This window comes from Crinia signifera, chromosome 2 (assembly GCF_055691185.1).
Source record: "Crinia signifera chromosome 2, ASM5569118v1, whole genome shotgun sequence".
NCBI classification, from domain to species: Eukaryota; Metazoa; Chordata; class Amphibia; order Anura; family Myobatrachidae; genus Crinia; species Crinia signifera.
The window spans coordinates 73,640,998-73,663,906 of NC_139218.1; the positions used below are offsets into that span (position 1 = coordinate 73,640,998).

General features: G+C 46.1%; 1 protein-coding gene across 1 annotated transcript in view; it reads left to right on the forward strand.

Annotated features, from left to right (window-relative positions):
• Positions 1-22,909, forward strand: part of PIGL (phosphatidylinositol glycan anchor biosynthesis class L) — a 164,983-nt gene that overhangs the window by 83,307 nt on the left and 58,767 nt on the right. Inside the window, exon 3 of the mRNA XM_083172399.1 lies at positions 3,616-3,706. Coding sequence (XP_083028525.1) covers positions 3,616-3,706 — 91 coding nt within the window. The remainder of the gene's footprint in view (positions 1-3,615; positions 3,707-22,909) is intronic.

Sequence of the window (22,909 nt, forward strand, 5' to 3'; positions counted from 1 at the left end):
CTGCATGTACCCGGTAATTAGTTGCGATGTGAAAGGGTTTGAATCTTCTATCTGTCAAAGTGACACATTTTATTGTTATAATTAAATAAGCAACCCCTATGATATACACTATGGGCCTTATTCAGATTTGAGCTCAGTACAAATTTGTTTGGAAAATGGGCAAAACCATGTGCACTGCAGGTGGGGCAGATGTAACCTGTGCAAAGAGAGTTAAATTTGGGTGGGGTGTGCTGAAACTGAAATCTAAATTGCAGTGTAAAAATAACGCAGCCAGTATTTACTCTGCACAGAAACAAAATAACACACAAATCTAATGTGGGGTACACACCACGACGACCCGCTCACGATGCACATTGTGAGTGGGTCGTCAGTGTTTCTTCTGACCCGTTCACGATGATGCGGGGGGGGGCACGACCCGCTCACAATGTGCACCGTGAGTGGGTCCGATCCGATGGCGACCCGCACTCGGCTGTATGGTCGTTCTTCAGATCCTACCTGGTGCAGGTAAGATCTGAATAACGACCGACCGACTGACCTGCGGGACCGCGCATCGGATCGGTATCGGTCCACACCAGGACAGAAAAGGGCCCAATCACCACACAATCTACATCCAATTGGTCGGAATTGGATCTAGATTGATGGGATCGGGCCCTAGTCGTCCTGGTGTGTACCAGGCATAACTCTCTCTATACATTCTACATCTTCCCCACCTGCAGTGCACATGGTTTTGCCCATTTTGAGAACAAATTTGTACTGAGCTCAGATCTGAATAAGGCCCTATATACACTATGGTCACTTTTTTAGGTACACCTGTACATCTGCCCATAGGGATCACAAACTAGATTTGTTTTCTTTGCATAACGTGTTTTTTTGTGTCACAAAAGGTTAGAGTTTTCATTGTAGGAGGTTTGAGCTTTCTTGTAGGACTGTAATTCATATTTTCTATAATGGCTAGAATAGTTTTGGATAGGATACATAATAATAAAGCGCAATGGGCTATATCAAAAACTATTAATAAATAATTAATAAGAGTTATAATTGCAATATAAGTTATATTAATGACCTGGTAATGTGAATCACCCGATCAACACTTTGGGCAGTATTCAATTGTTAGAATGTGCCTGATCTAACATCCAAAGTAACAGGAGATAGGGCGATATTAATTTTGGTACTTGTGTAGTTTCACGCGCACGGCTACGCTACGTTTTCAACGTAGCCTAAGCTACGTTGTCAGTGTAGCCGGCGCCGTGAAACTACACTGGGAGCAGGGTGCTTTGTTTTTATACTTACCGTCCTCCGGGCAGCGATCCCCGCGGGCGACGATCACTCCCCGGCGGCTGCAATGTACGTAATGTACAATGTACGTAATTCAGCGTATTGCTGCTGGGGGGCATCATATGGTTTCCCTGCTCCCCCAGCGGCACTACGCTAATTGCGTACATTGTCCGCTGCGAGTGCCGGAGGAGGGGGACATAACGCTGGCGCCGGGGAGTGACTGCCGGAGGAGGGTGACTGAACGCTGCCGCGAACGGTGGATCGCGGGGAGTCAGCGGGGATCTTGATGGATGCGGTGGCCGGGCCAGATGAGGGTTAGTATAAAGCACAACACACACATTTCCCCCACTATCCACGTCATATCCCCACTATTCACGTCATACCCCCAGTATCCACGTCGGCGTGGAGTTGATATTATAAAGTGTGGCGAGCGCAGCGAGGGGACGCGTATTCGTGTCCCCTCGCGGGGCTCCCTGCTCTCACCGCGCTTTGGGCTCGGTGGCTCGCCACACTTTATAAAATCAACTCCACGCCGACGTGGATAGTGGGGATAATTAACCATTGTGTAGTTTCAGGGCTCCAGAAGCACTTACGTAGTTTACGTAGGCAGCATAGTGCTGTATTGGTATTCTCAATACAGCACTACATAACTGCCGCCGTGAAACTACACAAGTACCTTAATTTTTTATTGCACTGATTATGGTTAGCTAATCTGACCAACCTAATGATTGCGAAAGGAAAAGTCCTATTTGAGCGCTTAAACGGTTGTCTTTGCTCATTTGAGCCCGCCAATTACCCCGCCTCTTCCACAGGGGTAGCGAGAAACAATGTTAGAATGTCCATCAGCAGAAATCATTTAATAGCGGTCAGCGAGCACACACAGGTGCAGGGAAGGGGGAAAACAATTACAGCCGGTTATCATATATATATATATATATATATATATATATATATATATATATATATATATATATATATATATATATATATATATATATATATATATATATATATATATATATATATATATATATATATATTAATCTGACCGTATTGAAGTATTTACTTGTGTTGTGGCTGTTGGGTAGGAAATAACCCGACTAAACGAACGGGCCTGATGAAAAAAGTCCTGTTTGAGCGCTCAAATGGGTAACTTTGTACATACAATGCTGCTGGTGATGCCTGACTGGTACAACAATTGAATAACTTATTTGGGCATACAGGAGAAAGCTGCCACCACTAACAATTACAGTCCCACCCCATTGAGATGCTTAGTGTTTCCATACACTGTAGATTGGCAGAGCTAAAAAAAAATGGGGTGCTGGATAACGGCCCGACAGTCAGTGTTCCGATGGTCAGTATACCGACATCGGAATCCCAAATGTTCAAATTTCTTCTTATTATTATCCTTTATTTATATGGCGCCACAAGGGTTCCGCAGCGCCCAGTTACAGAGTATACATAATCAAACAGGAAAAAACAGTAATTTACAGTTGAAGACAATACTGCAATATAAGTATCCTAGTGGCAGCAAACAGCATGCTTTGGTGCAGTCGAAGACTGCTGAAGTAAGAAAGGATAAGCTCATGAGTTCAGAGGTCCCTGCTTGTGAGAGCTTACATTCTTGCAGTCTTATAGTCGGGATCCTGACTGACAGGTTTTTCTCGCTCGTGGGGGTCCACAACTCCCACAGCAAGCCCGCAATGGGCTTTTTTGCGCTCACCCCCTGTCTCAGTACCGGTGGTCAGAATTCTGATTTAGCTATGCTGACAATCGGAATCCTGACTGTCAGCCCGTCATAGCACACCCAAAAAAATGGTTGAAGTATTCCTCAAGTTCATATTTTAGGAATTGTTCAAATACCATAAAATGTTACTGAACGTTACAGCAATCCTGATCCCTACTGTCCATATTAAACTTAAAAAAAAATAAAAAAATTATAATTCAGTTAGGAGTGATCCCGCAAGGTGCTGCCATTCCAGCCATATCCTAGATCCTCATGACCACCACCATTGCAATATCTGCACAGACCTTTGGTAATAAAAGGAGTAAAGCCATAATATGTAGAATTGTTATGTATTTTCTACTTTGTGTTACTACATAGAACTACTGTATATTTATTTATTTATTAACAGTTTCTTATATAGCGTAGCATATTCCGTTGCACTTTACAAAGGAGACAGTGATGAAACAAACTGGGTATTTACAGACAGTCAAAGGTATGAGGGCCCTGCTCGCAAGTTTACGATCTATTGAGAAAGATGCTATATGCTATTTTGTAAGAATTGTTTTAATATTTTGATGCCTTGACCCTGAAAATAAATTCCTTTTTTTCTCCAGCGACCTTCCTGACAATCCCAGTGCACAGTGGGACCAGTCTCTTCTCTCCTCTCTTATTTTAAACCACTTACAAGAGAAGAACATCGATCTGGTGAGTTCAATGGTAACCAAGGATTATTGCTATTCAGTGCTTATTCTTATGCTGTTTTTTTTTCCTCTGATACTTACAAGTTTTATGTTGTAATATTTCTTTCCCACACGTGAAAGCTACAGCTGTTGAAATGGGTCCGAAATAGTGGGCCACTAGTGTGTAATGCACCCTACTTTTCATATTTGGGTTTGTGCATACTGAGTGCTTTGTCACATTGTGTAACAGGTCTTATGTTATTTTGCACTGTGCATGCCCATAGAGTGAGTATTCCCAAATGCAATCCTGAGGAAATAGCTAACAAAGGCAATTTTCACTGAGGTGGTCTTTAGTTAGGTATCCGGAGGATAGTGTCTAGGTTGACATGGATAAGGTTGATCACTACACAAGGGTCGACGTTGCTTAAGGTCAATGGGTTCAAAAGTTTGAAGTAACAATGGTCGACACATGTCTTTTTTGCATGTTTTCTGGACATGTGCATGATTTACTGTTCACGTGGACTAGGATTGAGATTAGTTCCTGCAGAGTGGAGTGAGCCACCTTGATTGAAGTGAACCCGTGATGGTATGTGTTTTTACTAATGATAATCACATATTACTAAACACACAAGATTTGACCCCCCAAAAAATGGAAAAATGTTTTGTTGACGTAATGTGGCAAAACTATGCTGCAGCAAACACTGCAGTGGCTTGGGGGAGCCAGTGCCCGTGGGGTCTGCAGAGACACCTGACAGGACCTATTGACTGACTACCCAAATATTGTAGATCTTTTATACCTCACGCGTTTAATAACAAAGCAGATGGGGGGGGGGGGTGCATTTTTGTGGTAAAGGGGTATGCATGTTATACTAAATTATGCAATGTTATTAGAAATGTATACTTTTAAGTATATTTTTAATTATTTACTTTAACTATTACAAATCTGCTCTACTCTATTATTTAAGGAAAATTGTCTCAAAATGAAACTATAAATGTAAGATATATATAATATATATATATATATATATATATATATATATAGGTAACTGATACCTCTTTTACACCACCGCAAAAACCCATGCCATCGGCGGGTCAGACCCGGGTCAGCAGCGGTGTAAATGGGTCACGCCGTGTCCCTTTACACGGGACTTCTACCCATCCGACCCGGCTCCCGTTTACATCAATGGGGGACGTCCAATCTGCGGACCGCAGTGTCCGCAGGATGGACGGGGGGGGGGGGGCACACACAGCCTCCGCTGCTGTATGTTGTACTCTGCCGACAGCAGCGTTGGCAGCGGAGGAGGTGAATGTATGCCTGTGTGCTGCATCAATTCACCTCTCTGACGATGGGGGCTGGGGGCAGCCCAGCAGCTTACCTTAGTGCTGGGCTGCCCCCAGCATGGCGATCGGCAGTCCCAGCGGGATGACCGCGGTCCCGGCTCTTGGAGATGATGTCATTTCCAAGCGCCGCCTCCATCTTACACTGCAGGTAGGCACCGCAGTGTAATCGGGGTAAATCTTGGATCTTTGTTCCAAATGCTGAGTCGGATCCGGGATTTTTGTTGTAAAAGGGGTATGAGACATCTGCGTAATGGGCACCATTACTCAGCTTTCCCCATAGTTCTGTATAGGTAAAGTTATTTGACAAGCTCCGATAAACTTTTTATATAGTGAGATAGCCGCCCATGCACAGTTTCCCAGCCAGATTACTTCATACTCACTGGGACTTACCAGAGCTTGTGTTATAGCGAATCACAGTGGTAAATATATTCCTTTATTGCCACATATCTGGGGCATATGGTATTTTCTTCAATTAATAGGCCCTTCATCATATTATTTGAGAGCTATTGCTCCTAGTAAAATAAAGAGGCTAATACACCAACAATTGTAACAACATCGCTGGCCCAAGGCTGTGTCATATTTATTGGCAGATACTATAGGTGTTGATAAAGGTGCCAAGGTAGTGTGATGGGGGTCAGTCCACAAGACTAACAACTTAAGCAGCCTTTGGCTTACTGTGCAAATATAACATACTGCAGGGAAACACACAATTAATGCTGATATGTACGACAGGCACACAATGCAGGTATATAATAGGTGCAGTAGATCCAGCCAGGACCACAGGGGGTGTATGGATAAAGGGAAGCACACCAATGTACTTACACACATTGGTGGCAGTGGAATATGCAGGGTCTATTCTGTATAAAAGGGCTGTTTAAGGAGTGCACCCTTCCTCTTAGGGATGGCCCCTGACCATCGATGAGTCATAATCAATGACCCCCCCCCCCCCCAAGGTGCCAAGACACGGAGCACAGTCCCACCCCCTGACACCCACAAATCCTTGTCCCTAGGTTCTGGCCATCTGTTGGGGAAACCATTGATAGTCATTCATTGTATAGTTGGCAAGCATCGATGTCCTTTTGCAATAAAAACTTTGATGGCAACCACATTGTTGGCCATCCCTCTTTTCTCTATTGAGAATGGATCTGAAGAGGTTCTGTAAAAGTGCACATGCACAATAGCACTCTACGGTCTGAGGTCGTGCTGCGATGTGCGTCTGATCCTCCTGGGTCTTGGCAGTAACTGAAGAGAGGAGACAGCACAGAGCGATCCCCTCACATTATTTAGTCTTGTGTTCTCGTGAATCTTGTGTTTCATTTCAGTAGCGCACGCAGGGGGGGTTTCTGGGTACCCAGAAACCCCCCCCAGGAGTCTAAGGGCCATAGGCTGAAAGCTGAGGGTCCCCTCTTTCCATGGGTACAAGAATTTTAGAAATCGGCCCTTGGGAACCGGAGATATCTGACTTCAAAGCAGTGGTCCCCATCCAAGCCTGTTAATTGCTCTTCCAAGTCAGATATTTCAGGTTCTGTCTGAATCAGAGTTTCTCTGAGGGTATATTCCAAAAGCTGGGACTCTCCCCCATTGGTGAACACTAGTAGCTTGGTCTCTACTGTTCCCAGAACCAGAGATATCAGCCTTCCAGCAGCTGGTTACTGCTCCAGCTCCACACACCTGGTATGTAGTTTTATATACTCGTTGGCAGATTGCTCTGCCTCCTGAACTCTGATCCCCTAGTCCCCATTAGCATTTGGTAGGTGGGATTCTCTAGTTTTTAAATCCATTAAAATCTAATAAATGTATTTCTGGGAACTGGAGATATCTGCAGTCAAGCAAGCTGTCTCCCACCAGAAAATTATGAATAATATGCCCACTCCACTATACACCCCTCCTCTGCATATTAAACATCCTCTACCACCCTGGAAGTTATGTGTCAGGGCCCCTTCATTCAGCCCAATGCCCTCTTCTCCCACCCCATCTCCCACCATCTGTACAGTAAAGGGGTAATTAATGGAAATTACTGATCCAGGCGCTACATGCTGAGCAGTTGATATAATACCCCCTTCCACCCGGGGGACATCAAAGCTTCCGCCACCCCTACCGCTGGAGGATCAGTAGTGGCCCCAATACATTGCTATGCCCAGGGGTCTACACTACTGTTGACGCCCCTGTATGTATATATATATATATATATATATATATAGCAAAATGATAGCTCGCACAACACCTTCAGAAGTAAATACTGTAAATGTCCGTGCCCGGTCATGTAGAATATATGATTGCCATCCTCATTACAAGAAAGAACCAGCACTGGACCACAGGATGAACTGAAAAAATCTCTTTAGTGAAGCAATATTGTATAGGATTGTAGCATCATAATCCAAGCTTCCAGAAATACAATTCCAGCCACTGACACGGTTATAGCACAGCTCCAAATGTGACAATTGCATGGGACCAACAGGCTTCCCCACCCTCAGGCATACACATTGAATACGTTACTGTGACTGGATCTCAGTAGCAGTCTGTCAGTAGGTCCCGACGGACCGTTTCGGTGCCCTGCACACCTTCCTCAAAGGGACAAAGGACTGACACTGGATGCACTCTAGACACTGCTTAAATAGGGCAAAAAACCGGCAAATCACCTGTACTCACCTGCGCTCCGTCTCCTGTTCCATTCCTCCACGTGCGCGCGTCTTCCGGCTTCCAGGAGTGACGTCAGACGCCAGTCGGCGCAACCGCGCCCGGCAATGACGCGACCCCCTGGTCCCCGTCACGCAGCTTACATCGCGGGGAAGAAACAAAGGTTCCTAGGCGCAAGCCATACAAGCGTTACCATGGTTACTCTCGTGCATTACCCAACGCAATCCTTCATACCCCTGTCAAAAAAGGGGAGCGGGGCGCACCATACAAATACATCATGAACACTATATAAAGAGATTATCACACACATGACCAAACAGTACTAAATCACAAATAACGTATGCTATCAAGTATATGCAAAACCACATATGTATACAAAACATATATGCACCAAATACCTAGAAAATAAGAAATACATGAAAAAATACATAAAAATGAATGAAAAATAAATTTTTTCATTTATTTTTCATTCATTTTTATGTATTTTTTCATGTATTTCTTATTTTCTAGGTATTTGGTGCATATATGTTTTGTATACATATGTGGTTTTGCATATACTTGATAGCATACGTTATTTGTGATTTAGTACTGTTTGGTCATGTGTGTGATAATCTCTTTATATAGTGTTCATGATGTATTTGTATGGTGCGCCCCGCTCCCCTTTTTTGACAGGGGTATGAAGGATTGCGTTGGGTAATGCACGAGAGTAACCATGGTAACGCTTGTATGGCTTGCGCCTAGGAACCTTTGTTTCTTCCCCGCGATGTAAGCTGCGTGACGGGGACCAGGGGGTCGCGTCATTGCCGGGCGCGGTTGCGCCGACTGGCGTCTGACGTCACTCCTGGAAGCCGGAAGACGCGCGCACGTGGAGGAATGGAACAGGAGACGGAGCGCAGGTGAGTACAGGTGATTTGCCGGTTTTTTGCCCTATTTAAGCAGTGTCTAGAGTGCATCCAGTGTCAGTCCTTTGTCCCTTTGAGGAAGGTGTGCAGGGCACCGAAACGGTCCGTCGGGACCTACTGACAGACTGCTACTGAGATCCAGTCACAGTAACGTATTCAATGTGTATGCCTGAGGGTGGGGAAGCCTGTTGGTCCCATGCAATTGTCACATTTGGAGCTGTGCTATAACCGTGTCAGTGGCTGGAATTGTATTTCTGGAAGCTTGGATTATGATGCTACAATCCTATACAATATTGCTTCACTAAAGAGATTTTTTCAGTTCATCCTGTGGTCCAGTGCTGGTTCTTTCTTGTAATGAGGATGGCAATCATATATATATATATATATATAGTACCAGGTGGTCGAGCAGCACGTCCTTAACAGGCATTCACGGTGCAGGTGCCATCCAATTTCCCAGAGGGGAACACAGATACAGGCAGGAGGCGGCACTCTTCAATATAAAGCACACGAACAGCAGGAATACTTCAACGTTTCGAACCTTTATTAGTTCGTCATCCTGATGACGAACTAATAAAGGTTCGAAACGTTGAAGTATTCCTGCTGTTCGTGTGCTTTATATTGAAGAGTGACGCCTCCTGCCTGTATATATATATATATATATATATATATATATATATATATGTCTATCTATAATACTTTAAATGACCCGGCATATACTGGGTCACCTAAGTGTCCATCTCTGTGCTTTGCTCCGCCCCTCTGGAAACCCCCTTCTGAAAATCCTGCGTTTGCCACTGCATTTCAGGCCATAGTGGGTGTTGCTGCAGGGGTTTCAGGTATTCTTGTTGCCATCTCCCAATATGTTAATCAGTGATTGGATAATGATGCCCTTTTGCCCTTTAATCAGCAATTTCATCTCCTTCTGGTTTTCTCTGGTATAAGGTCAGTTCCCACGTAACAGCGATACTGAGAACACATAAATCTATTATTTAATTCCATAAATCTTAAGGTTATATATATGAAAGATCTGTCTTTATCTGGAGCGTAATGTCAGAATGCCCTGGCAGTGCTCATTATTATTCTTTCATGAGGCAATTAGATTGATATGGGAAATGATCAGAGGCAAGAGGAAATGCATAGCTATTAGGTGGTAATGGCTTCTAAGTACTTATAGACTACTACTATACTCTAACCATGTGAATAATATTGCTACGGTTACTGTACCCTTATCATTCTGGGCCTTATTTTGATTACAAAGCTCCCCTGTGAATTTGCACAGGGGAGCAATGGTGTGCGTCTGCGCATTTATAGGTATGTGCAGACATATGGTGCGAGTGGGCACGGCACACTGCTTGTTCGTCGCCCCATTCGCACCTAGCAGGGCGGGGGGGGGGGGCGGCGGCGATGGGCTGAGCCCATGGGAATGCCCAGCGTTTCATGACTGTTCACATGAAAAGCTAAACCTCCATTTGCAGCGGTGCGAGGGAACTCGGCTGATTCATTGTTGCCATTTCCTTTAATATGATTCTACTCTTTACAATATATGTGTATGTGTGTATATACTATATACATACATACATACTAGTAAGCCCCCTTGAAGCAAATGATTCAATAGCTAGCCTACTACCTTGTGATTGCCTCTGTGTTTGTGCATGGGTGAGAGAGAGAGAGAGAGAGAGACAGAGAGAGAAAGATGTAGTTTCACTCGCTGCCAACAGATGTCAGTGTTTCAGAGACACACAATAATGGAACAGCACAGAGATGCGGTACTTCATCCACATAACAAGTAATAGTTTTCATTATTAGTCTGAACATACCATGATGTTTTGTTTACTACTTTTGTTTGAGGAGATAGGGTCTACATCAAATGACACACTGAGTAAGCACTTGCGTACAGTGCTGCACACACCTCAACCAGGTCAGTCATAGAACAGACCTTTGCCCTTCTTACAGCTGGATTCTGTACCCTTGATCAGTTTAGTCACTTCCTTATGATGCATTGTTACTCTGTGTGTAATCTTGTATACCATTGCAGGGGCAAACGCAGGATTTTCAGAAGGGGGTTTCCAGAGGGGCGGAGCAAAGCACGGAGATGGACACTTAGGTGACCCAGTATATGCTTTGATGTCCCGCGGGTGGTAGGGGGTATTATATCAACCGCTCAGCATGTAGCGCCTGGATCAGTAATTTCCACTAATTACCCCTTTACTGCACAGATGGTGGGAGATGAGGTGGGAGAAGGGGGCATTGGGCTGAATGAAGGGGCCCTGATACATAACTTCCGGGGTGGTAAAAGATGTTTAATACGCAGAGGAAGGGTGTATAGTGGAGTGGGCTCATTAATCATAATTTTCTGGTGGGAGGACAACTTGCTTGACTGCAGATATCTCCAGTTCCCGGAAATAGATTTCTTAGATTTTAATGTAATTAAAAACTAGAGAATCCCACCTACCAAACGGTATTGTGGACTAGTAGATCAGAGTTCAGGAGGCAGAGCAATCTGACAACGAGTATATCTAACTACATACCAGGTGTGTGGAGCTGGAGCAGTAACCAGCTGCTGGAAGGCTGATATCTCTGGTTCTGGGAACAGTAGAGACAAGCTACTAGTGTCCATCAAAGGGGGAGAGTCCCAGCTTTTGGACTATACCCTCAGATAAACTCTAATTCAGACAAAACCTGAAATATCTGACTGGGAAGAGCAATTAAAAGGCTTGGATGGGGACCACTTCTTTGAAGTCAGATATCTCCGGTTTCCAAGGTCCGATTTTAAAAATTCTTGTACTCATGGAAAGAGGGGACCCTCAGCTTTCAGCCTATGGCCCTTAGACTCCTGGGGGGGTTTCTGGGTACTCGGAAACCCCCCCAGCGTGCGCTACTGCATTGCTACCAAGAGTGGGATGCCATTTTCAGAACGAGGTTGAGGTTGCTGTCCATGAGGCAGATGATGTCCCATAAGACATTCAATACTCAAAGGATTATGTCACTATAAAGGAGTATGCGCTTTAGCACTTTTGAATTGTGCTTCCAACTCTCTTATACAAGTGTGCATTTGTTAACAGATTTATAGGTACTCTTTACCTAGAACGGCGCCCATCGCGGTGATCGCGACATCGCGGGCAGTACATAAACGGCCGCGACGCGATGCCCGCGATCACCGCGATTTTCCCATAGGGAACAATGTTAAAAAGCCTGATTGACCGCGATTTTGCATTCAATGCCTCAATGCCCGCGATTTTCACATAGGAATCAATGTTAAATGGGCTACAGAGCCCAAATAGGCAGAATTAACCCTTAAATGTCCCCCCAATTTTTGTACGCCACCCCACGATCCACGCCAACCCGAAGCGTGGCGAGCGCAGCGAGCCCGCGAGGGGCGGCGGTACGCGTCCTCCGACCTTTTCATGCCCTACTATCCACGTCGGCGTGGAGTTGAGAATAGAATAGTGTAGCGAGCCACCGAGCCCGAAGCGTGGCGAGCGCAGCGGATACCTTCACAGGTAAACGCGTCCCCTCGCGGGCTTCACAGGTGTCCGCTTTTCGCCACGGATACCTGTGAAGCCCGCGAGGGGACGCGTATAACTGTGAAGGTATCCGCGTCCCCTCGCGGGGCTCGCTGCGCTCGCCACGCTTCGGGCTCGGTGGCTCGCTGCGCTCGCCTCACTATTCTATTCTCAACTCCACGCCGACGTGGATAGTAGGGCATGAAAAGGTCGGAGGACGCGTACCGCCGCCCCTCGCGGGCTCGCTGCGCTCGCCACGCTTCGGGTTGGCGTGGATCGTGGGGTGGCGTACAAAAATTGGGGTGACATTTAAGGGTTAATTCTGCCTATTTGGGCTCTGTAGCCCATTTAACATTGATTCCTATGTGAAAATCGCGGGCATTGAGGCATTTTAAAGTAAAATCGCGGTCAATCAGGCTTTTTAACATTGTTCCCTATGGGAAAATCGCGGTGATCGCGGGTACACGATTTTTATGTACCCGCGATTTACCCGCGATGACCGCGATTTTTTACCCCCGACGCCCGCGATTCTAATCGCGGGCGCCGTTCTAGGTAAAGAGTACCGATTTTTATTCTAATTATAAATATTATTTAATTATATTTTTTTTTAGTTACAGTATACTCAAACTGTTAACACCAGTGGCAACTCTTGTATTTTCTAACCATAACTGCCTCCATGTCATCTGAGCATGGGATCATTGAGAACTACGTTGTGTTTGTCCTCTGGAGCTCAGGCTCCCTGGAAACAGTTGCCATAACTTGCCAGGGGGCAAAGGGTGAACCAGAGCCTCCATAGCAGTTATTAAACTCTCTTACTGGTCCATAATCTCCAGTAGCCCATTATTTTAGCAAGATGATTAACAGATCCAAGGCTTCATTGTTTTATCTCCTCTTGGTATTTCCTTATTGGTGGAATTGGCAGGATCAGGAGGAGGAGCTGTGGAATCTTCTCCAAAAGGTGTTCACTTCTGTCCTCCTGTAAAATATCATCGATTTCCTCCTTGAACTGTTCCAGTTTTTGTCTCTTCTGTAAAATCTGAAATATTAAAAACAAGCACTGATTTTGTTTAAAACAGTAGCGTCACTAGGGCGGTGCGGGCCACAACTGGGTTTCCTACTCTGAGGGGTGACACCAATGTGCCAGCTGCTGATCAGCGACATGGCTTCTGTGTAGGAGCTGGCACTTATAGAAAAAGCAATCCAGCACAGCCACACCCCTTCGAAGACACGCATTTGGTGCACATAATGAATTCTGATTGCCGCACCCGGTGTCAAAGGGGCAACTGACACCCATGTTTAAAAATAGTGCTGCTGCCACTCCCTTACAATAACTGGAAGTATGGTGTCTTTGGAACCAATATGTTCCATCACTATACTCATTTGTAGGTGATAAATAAAATACGTATGTACTTGTTGCATTTGTTTCCAGACTGCAAAGGTGAATATTACAAAGTATTACATTTTGCCATTATTGTCATTTATTCATTTCAAATTCCAGCTCAAAATAATATGTTTACTATATCCATTTGTAAAACTGTAATAGCCCTTTAATCCTAATTATAATAATACCGGAGCATTTGTACAGGGCTGGGGTGCGGAAACGCTAGACAGCTGTACTTTGTTGCACTGGCTTAACCTGAGCTTTACTGGATGTCCGGAGATCTGACGTGTCTCGACTTGTATTGCAACAACAGTGGGTACAGTTTTTACATTGTCAAAATGTTTTCTATTCTAGTGTATATAGTGTGCCTTTATTACAAATTTTGATAATTGTTTTCATCGCATGCAGATTAGTTCAAATAAAGACATGTTACATTGAAATGTGATCCCTTAAAGCAGGCATGTCCAAACCATAGCCCTCTAGCTGTTGTGAAACTAAAAGTCCCATCATGCCTTGCCACAGTTTTGCTATTAGGGAATGTTAAACTATGGCAAGGCATGCTGTGATGTGTAGTTTCACAACAGCTGGAGGGCCATAGTTTGGACATGCCTGCCTTAAAGCAAGCATACTCACAAGATTCTGTACCAGGAGCACGGAAGTGGTTAGGATTATCCATTCACAGCCGTGAGGTCATGAGTTGAAGCGGGTGTGGAGTTTGTATGTTCTCATTTCATTTACATGAGTTTTTTGCTGGTGCTTCGGTTTTCTCCCATTTTCCACAAACATACTGGCAGCTTAGTTAGTTAAAATGACTGAACTTTTCTCTGTAAAGCGCCGTGCAATGTGTGTGTGTTGTATAAATAAATGTACAATAAATCGGGACAGAAATCTAGGGTTATGAAAAGGGAAAAATGCCAAAGTAGTATCTTTTATCTCTGCCAAATATATAAAAGTGCCATTTCTAAGAACTCTACTTATGAGTATACTCAGTGTGAAATATGGAAATCCAAATCCAAAAACCGAAATACCAGGTTTTTTTTAGAATATTTCGGTTCTTTCTCCCCCGCCTCTTTTTTCATACTTACCTCTTCCCACCGGGATCCTCTTTAGCGGCATCCCCGATCCCAAGGATGCATTGCACAATTCACCCCTGTGACCAGAGAGGCCACTGAAGAGGATTCCGAAGGCTGCCGGGGACACTGTGGACATTGGGGACTTTGGGGCACTGCCGGGGGACCAGGTATGTATGAAAAAAAAATATTTCAAAATCCGCAAAAATCCCTTATCCAAAATTCTCGTGGTCCCGAGCGTTTCAGATAAGTGATACTCAACCTGTATAGTATATATTAGTAATGAATAGCCTTATAGTGAATAGTGGGATGTTCTTTCTGTAAAGACTGTATGTACTGCTAACAGTGATTTATAAAATATATTGACTCTTGCTTGCAAGAAACAGGATGAAGCTGTGTATACACTCGAAGATATTTTGATCGATTTGTCTGATTCTGACAGACCAGAACGTCAAATTATTGAAATAACGCAGTGTGTGCGCATTATGGTGGTTATTTCCACCTGATCGCTGTTGTGTGAATTCGCAATCTGGTTATCGAATGACTGTGCATGCGGCAGAAATAGCGAATACATCTAATCACAAATACCCTTCCAATTTGATGGACAGGAAGTTAGCGTTTGGGAGGTGGTAACTGGCCATATTCTGGGAGTACAGAAAACTCAGGCGTGCCCAGGCGTTTTAAAGGAGGGTGTGTGACGTCAGCTCTGGGGTTGATCAGCCTGTATCTGTCGCAGGTTTTTGGAAGGATCAGAATTTCTCACATTTGCACAGACTGGAAAATAATTCAGTGGTGAGTGAATTGCGTATGGATGTGCAACAGGATAGCGAATTGCAAACTTTTCGCAGTGCACTTGCAGATTTACACGGGGGGGTGGAGGGTTTACTCTGTCTAGGCGGTGGCTAACTACTCGCAGTCATCTGTAAATTTGCAGATTAGCGATCAGGTCTCAATCAGACCCAATGCGCACACACCGTGTCCTCCGTTGTATTTGCAGGTCTGTCTGACATGCTTCTAAGTCTGAAGATGTGGCTGATGACCACATGACCAGGCCAACAATATATTGTGCGTTTATTCACCAGATGTATGGGATGTGCGAGTTATCATTCCGTCGCATCTGCCAACACAACACAGCTCATCTAATGCATACCTGGCTTCACAGACTACTGACCTTAAGCTGGCCATACATCAGAACGATAACAGGCTCGAAAGCACGATTTTGACGGGTCGTGCAATCGATTGTGTGCACATCGCAAAGTGTTTATGTACGCCGCACATCAAGAAATCGATCCTCAGATCATATGTGCTGCATGTATGATCATTCGGCATTGGGTGCAAATCATTCGTGATTGGGTGCAAATTGTGAGTGGGTCTTGGCACATGCAACCAGTCGTTCGATGGATGGTACGACCCGCCTCATTTGACTGGCATTTGATCGGTAGGTTTTTGTGATGCTTACGATCCATCGTGAGACGATCAATCATATGTGGCAGCTGGATCTCCTGATGCATCGTAAGCACATCAATAGCACATAGCGTGTCAGAACTGCACCAAATTGTTAGTCCAGGAGAGCCGGAGAGTTCAAGGTAAAATCAGAATCAGAAGCTGGCCTTTCTAATTTATCTGTAATCTGTTTTTCCCCAGGTCAAGCATTGACACTAAGGGTGAAATGTAATAGGATGAGAGATTCAGAAAGTGAGAGATTTGGAAAGAAATCTCCAGTTTTTTTAAAGCGGCAATCATTTACACTGCAAAGCCAGTTTGATTTTGAATTGTAAGTGGTTGCTGCTTTAAAAAAACTGGAGATTTCTTACCAGGGGCGGATTGGCCTAGCGGGAAACCGGGCCATTTCCCGGTGGGCCGGCTATTAAGACAATAAAAGGGGCCGCTCTCCCCCCACCCTGGGCTGCGGATAGCGATCACAGCAGGTAGCAGCCGCAGCGGTTTCTCCAAATCAATACGGGTCGGGGCTGTTTTGACAGTCAAAATGGCCGCGGGAGGGCTGCTGCGCATGCGCGGCCGCACGCAGCTCCTCCCGCGGTGCAGCACTGCAATTCACCCCTCCGATCCCCTCTTCCACGGACGTGATGTCTCTTCCCTGTCACTGACCTCACAAGCCGCCTGCTACTCTCCCACAAGGAGACAGGCGCGACCCCGGAACCTGTATATCCCCACCAACCACCTGCAGACTGAGGGCAGAAGCCACAGAATGCAGGCTGCAGGGCTGCCTCACTGCCCTGGAACCTGTGTGAAGTATATAATTATTCAGGAGGTGGGGTTGCCTGTGCTCCTTATACAGCAGGCGGGCGGGGCGACGTCACCGCGGGGCAGTGCCAGGAACAACTGATACCAGAAGATGACAACAGTGGAGTGCACTTTCCCAGGTCCTGGCATGACCTCTACTGCTACCAGTGAGTTATAGTGCACACAGATACACCACACAGCGCTGTACAAGGGCAGATTTATTAAAAATGTGTGTGTTTGCATATACAGTGTGTGTGTGTGTGTGTGTGTGTGTGTGTGTGTGTGTGTGTGGGGGGGGGGGTGTGTGTGCATATAAAGTATGACTGTGTGGGGGGATGTGTGCCTATAAAGTATGACTGTGGGGGGATGAGTGCATATACAGTGACTGTGGGGGGGGATGTGTGCATACACAGTATGAGTGTGGGGGTGGGGATGTGTTCATATACAGTATGACTGTGTGGGGGGGGATGTGTGCATATACAGTATGAGTGTGGGGGGGATGTGTGCATACACAGTATGAGTGTGGGGGGGATGTGTGCATACACAGTATGAGTGTGGAGGGGATGTGTGCATACACAGTATGATTATGGGGGGGATGTGTGCATATACAGTATGAGTGTGGGGGGGGATGTGTGCATATACAGTATGAGTGTGGGGGGGGGGATGTGTGCATACACAGTATGAGTGTGGGGGGGATGTGTGCATACACAGTATGATTGTGTGGTGGGGATGTGTGCATATACAGTATGACTGTGTGGTGGGGATGTGTGCGTATACAGTATGACTGTGTGGTGGGGATTGTGCATTTACAGTATGATTGTGTGGTGGGGATGTGTGCGTGTACAGTATGACTGTGTGGTGGGGATGTGTGCGTATACAGTATGATTGTGTGGTGGGGATGTGTGCATTTACAGTATGATTGTGTGGTGGGGATGTGTGCATTTACAGTATGATTGTGTGGTGGGGATGTGTGCGTATACAGTATGATTGTGTGGTGGGGATGTGTGCATTTACAGTATGATTGTGTGGTGGGGATGTGTGCATTTACAGTATGATTGTGTGGTGGGGATGTGTGCGTATACAGTATGACTGTGTGGTGGGGATGTGTGCGTATACAGTATGACTGTGTAGTGGGGATGTGTGCATTTACAGTATGATTGTGTGGTGGGGATGTGTGCATTTACAGTATGATTGTGTGGTGGGGATGTGTGCGTATACAGTATGAGTGTTTGGTGGGGATTGTGCGTATACAGCATGAGTGTGTGGTGGGGATGTGTGCGTATACAGTATGACTGTGTGGTGGGGATTGTGCGTATACAGTATGACTGTGTGGTGGGGATTGTGCGTATACAGTATGACTGTGTGGTGGGGATGTGTGCGTATACAGTATAAGTGTGTGGTGGGGATGTGTGCGTATACAGTATGACTGTGTGGTGGGGATTGTGCGTATACAGTATGACTGTGTGGTAAGGATGTGTGCGTGTACAGTATGACTGTGTGGTGGGGATGTGTGCGTATACAGTATGACTGTGGTAAGGATGTGTGCGTATACAGTATGACTGTGTGGTGGGGATTGTGCGTATACAGTATGACTGTGTGGTGGGGATTGTGCGTATACAGTATGACTGTGTGGTGGGGATGTGTGCGTATACAGTATGAGTGTGTGGTGGGGATGTGTGCGTATACAGTATGACTGTGTGGTAGGGATTGTGCGTATACAGTATGACTGTGTAGGAAGGATGTGTGCGTGTACAGTATGACTGTGTGGTGGGGATGTGTGCGTATACAGTATGACTGTGTGGTGGGGATTGTGCGTATACAGTATGACTGTGTGGTGGGGATTGTGCGTATACAGTATGATTGTGTGGTGGGGATGTGTGCGTGTACAGTATGACTGTGTGGTGGGGATGTGTGCATTTACAGTATGATTGTGTGGTGGGGATGTGTGCGTATACAGTATGAGTGTGTGGTGGGGATGTGTGCATATACAGTATGACTGTGGTGGGGATTGTGCGTATACAGTATGAGTGTGTGGTGGGGATGTGTGCGTATACAGTATGATTGTGTGGTGGGGATTGTGCGTATACAGTATGACTGTGTGGTGGGGATTGTGCGTATACAGTATGACTGTGTGGTGGGGATGTGTGTATATATACAGTATGAGTGTGTGGTGGGGATGTGTGCGTATACAGTATGACTGTGTGGTGGGGATTGTGCGAATACAGTATGACTGTGTGGTAAGGATGTGTGCGTGTACAGTATGACTGTGTGGTGGGGATGTGTGCGTATACGTATGCTTAAACAGGGCACCGGAAGTACAATGGGTCAGCGACGGAGGGAACTCCAGGCCACATGATAAAACTTAAGCCAGGTTAGTAGTACACTACACTACACTGGACAAAATGTGCTAAAAGAATCAGGGTTATCAGAAGCTGCCTCTCCTGGCCTAACCCAAACCATATACAATCCACCCACAGCCTAACCCTAATCATAGACACCCCACCCACAGCCTAACTCTAACCATACCTCCCCTAACCATAAACAAACCTCTGGTTAGGGGGGAGGGCTATGCTGCACTGTCTGCGGCCACTGGATGCTGACGGAAGCGCGGCGGTGGTGAGTAGTATCCGCTCCCCCCGGCCGTGGCGACAGCAACCGCCCCCCCCCCCCCCCCCCCTCCTGCCTGAATGTAGAAGATCCGAGGTGATCGGACCCACGAGCTCAGATCTCCTGTCTACCCTGGATCTCTATTCGAGGCACAACTATGAGCTCTAGCTGATGGATCTCGTGATTTTGCCTCGGGTAGTAATTTTAAAACTCCCACTGAAATCATAGGGCTGACCACTGTAAGAACACTGCCCCCACCCCTACACTACCGAAACCCCAGAACCACTGACACTGCCGGAAACCCCACACTCTATTTTTTTTTCAAATGCATCAACATGTACTAGTTGTATCATTGTTCACATACAGTATCTATTTAGCTCAGCCACAGGCAGGCTGTAAGGTATTCCCATAACAGAGGTTCATAGCATTTGATAGGCTAGGCTGGGACACACTGGATAATCACTGGACATTACTTTGCTAGACTCAGAGATGCATTGTGGGACTGGCAGCATACATAATACACTTGTCCCTTTTGAGAGGATTATCCTACTCAAGGATGGTAATTGGTAACCATGGCTATGTAACACTGACAGGGCCAATCCGCCCCTGTCAGAGAGCTACTAGCCATGTCCCCACAGCGGCAAAAATGGGGCGTAACCTCGTAGAATTATGCCACGCCCCCATACCACTAGCCCCCCCCCCAGGGCTGCTTCAATTTATTTCCCGGGCTGCTTTTAATTCCCAATCCGCCCCTGTTTCTTACCAAATCTCTCACTTTCTGAATCTCTCATCCTATTACATTTCACCCCATATGCCTGCATGTGCAGTTCATGCTCCCTCTAGTGGTGCAAATTAAGTATTTTCATAGTTATTTTACTTTCAATGGATGGCCAAGTTTACAGCATACTTGTCTACTTTTAAAATAGCATTTCAGAGAGATTTTGAATGATGTTACAATAGACATGACTATGCATTAAAAAATAAGCTGCACTATTTTCCAGTAAATTCTCCCCTCTAACTCTCTTCCACCAGTTCTTGCAGTTCCTCACACATCTACCCAGCCAGTAATTTAGCCATCAATCTGCTTATTATTCTCTTATATTTCCTCCATGGTGGATTACTGTGTTGCGCCCAGATGGTCCGCCGTCACAGAGATTGCTAGACACTTCAAGGAGTCAGGAAGTCCACCACTATTTCAGTCACTGGCGTAACTAAGCCACCGCAGCCCCCGCCATGGCGGGGAGGCGCAGAGTAACTATGGGCGCCTGGGGGGCTGCGGTGCTATAGTTACCCGCTGCGCTGCTGCCCGGCCGCATCTGCGGTCACTGCCCGTCACTCGCTCCCGGCGCCGGCTCCTGCTGATAATGAAAAGTGACACTTAGAAAATGGCTGCCCCCGTATTGCAGACAGTTTTGGCAGCCATTTTCTAAGAGTCACTTTTCATTATCAGCAGGAGCCGGCGCCGGGAGCGAGTGACGGGAGAGTGACGCAGATGCGGCCGGGCAGCAGCGCAGCGGAGTCAGCGCAGACAGGTATGGGTATGGGGGGGGGGGGGGGGGCGCCGAAAAAAATTGGCGGGGGGGCGCAAAATATATAGTTACGCCACTGATTTCAGTCTCCATTAAGGAGAATCTACAACTATGGTTTAAAGCCATTCATTAAATAACTGTATTTTAGAATATGTATGGCATTTATATGGCCCTCTGCTTGTCTTTCTTCTGTATAATACTTGTTATATGTAAGTATATACATGTTCAAAAAAGTTTGTGTCACCTTTGTAAGTGCTCCATACTCAGTTGCGTAACTTGAAATTTTGCGACCCCCAGCCAAAAAAGTCTCTGGCACCCCCTCCAACACTAACTATAACAATGTTTTACCTACATTCTTGTAGCCAAGGGTTTCTTTATTATTACCAGGGGTAACATGCTCATTAACAGAGGTTTCTTGCTCTTTGCAAAGGTTACATGCGGTTAAATGCCCATTGCCAGGGGTTACATACAAGTACAATTTCAAAAAAAATTCTAACATAGCAGCTTACTTGGGGGACACCCCAGTGCCCGGGAAGTATGGGTGGTGCAAGACTTGAGACAGCCACCGGGTGAGATGAGCCTGGGGCGGGTGGCATGATGCGAAACCTCCAGGGCCGGATTTAAGTGTCAAGACCGCCACTAGGCACCACAATTTTTGCCACAGGGGATGAGAGGGGGGGACTCTGTCCAAAGCAGCGCATTTGTACCTTCAGCAGTGCAGGTAACTTCAACTCCACAGGTAACTCCAGCAGTGCAGAGCTGCTGATTCTGGGTCTTGAGCTCCTTAAACCTGGCAGTGCAAAGTCCCTCTCCCCAGCATCACAGGGCTGCCCAGGGGCGGATCCAGAACAAAATGACCTGGAAAGGCACCATGGCAATGGAAGGGGGAGATCCTTTAAGTGCGTTGAAGGTGCGCACACTCCTGGAAAAGTGAGTGTCTGACCCTTATCAGCAACAAGGGCATGGGGGGGGGGGGTATATACAGTATATTTATCACACAGAAGGGGAGCCCACAGCAATCAGACTGGGAGACACATGGTCCCTGCCTCCCCTGGTCTGAATCCCTGCACTCCTCTAATGCTTCAATGCCCGCACCCCTGGCTCACCCTATTATCATATTTTGTATTATTAAACCACGTAAATGTATCAGTGGCAGCAAGCTCCGGGCATGCTAGGAAACTGCTGGCTGCTCAGATAGAGCACCTAAAGACAGATGCCATCGGCTGCCCCTACACCGCCTACAGCCACACAATCCACAAGGGCACTACATGTAGAAGCAGCACGGGACACATAGCATTATTATATAATAAATTCAAATTTCTCCTAAATTCGCCACTGGGGCTGCCCCTCTACGGTGCCGGGTCTTCAGCAGCCGGTTCACAGATGCAGCATTGAAGGGGGGCACTTCCCAAGCTGCGCAACAGTATTTTGTGCAGGCGGGAGGGTTCCAGGACGCAGCCTTCACAGCCGCCGGGTGCATGTGCAGACGGCGAGGAGGGCTGAACCCGGACATACACAGCCGCCGTGTGCCTGTGCAGACAGGGAGGAGGGCTGAACCTGGTCATACACAGCCGCCGGATGCCTGTGCAGGGGTCGGATGTCGGGGAGCTAGATTGCACGGCAGCTCGGGTATTTTCAGCTGCGCCCCACAGACCCCGTCTGTGCTGGCTCACCCAAGTAACGGCGGGCTCTGCGGCACCATTGTTATGCCACTGTCTATACTATAGTAATAAATCATGTTATAGCAACACTTGGGGCATGAAAACATGCATAGTCAAGTGGTTCTTCAGTTGTTATAAAGTCCAAACATCAGTTTTTGAAAAAAAAAACCATGCTATTGATTATGGAATTATTGTTGCTAGACTGTGGGATTTTTCCTCACAACAGTGCCTAGAGTTTACAGAAAATTATGCCCAAAATGAATCAGTCACCTGCTGTTTTATGCATGAAAACACCTTGTTAATATGGGGAGATTGCCCAGACTTGTTAGAACAACAGGGAAGGCTATAACTTA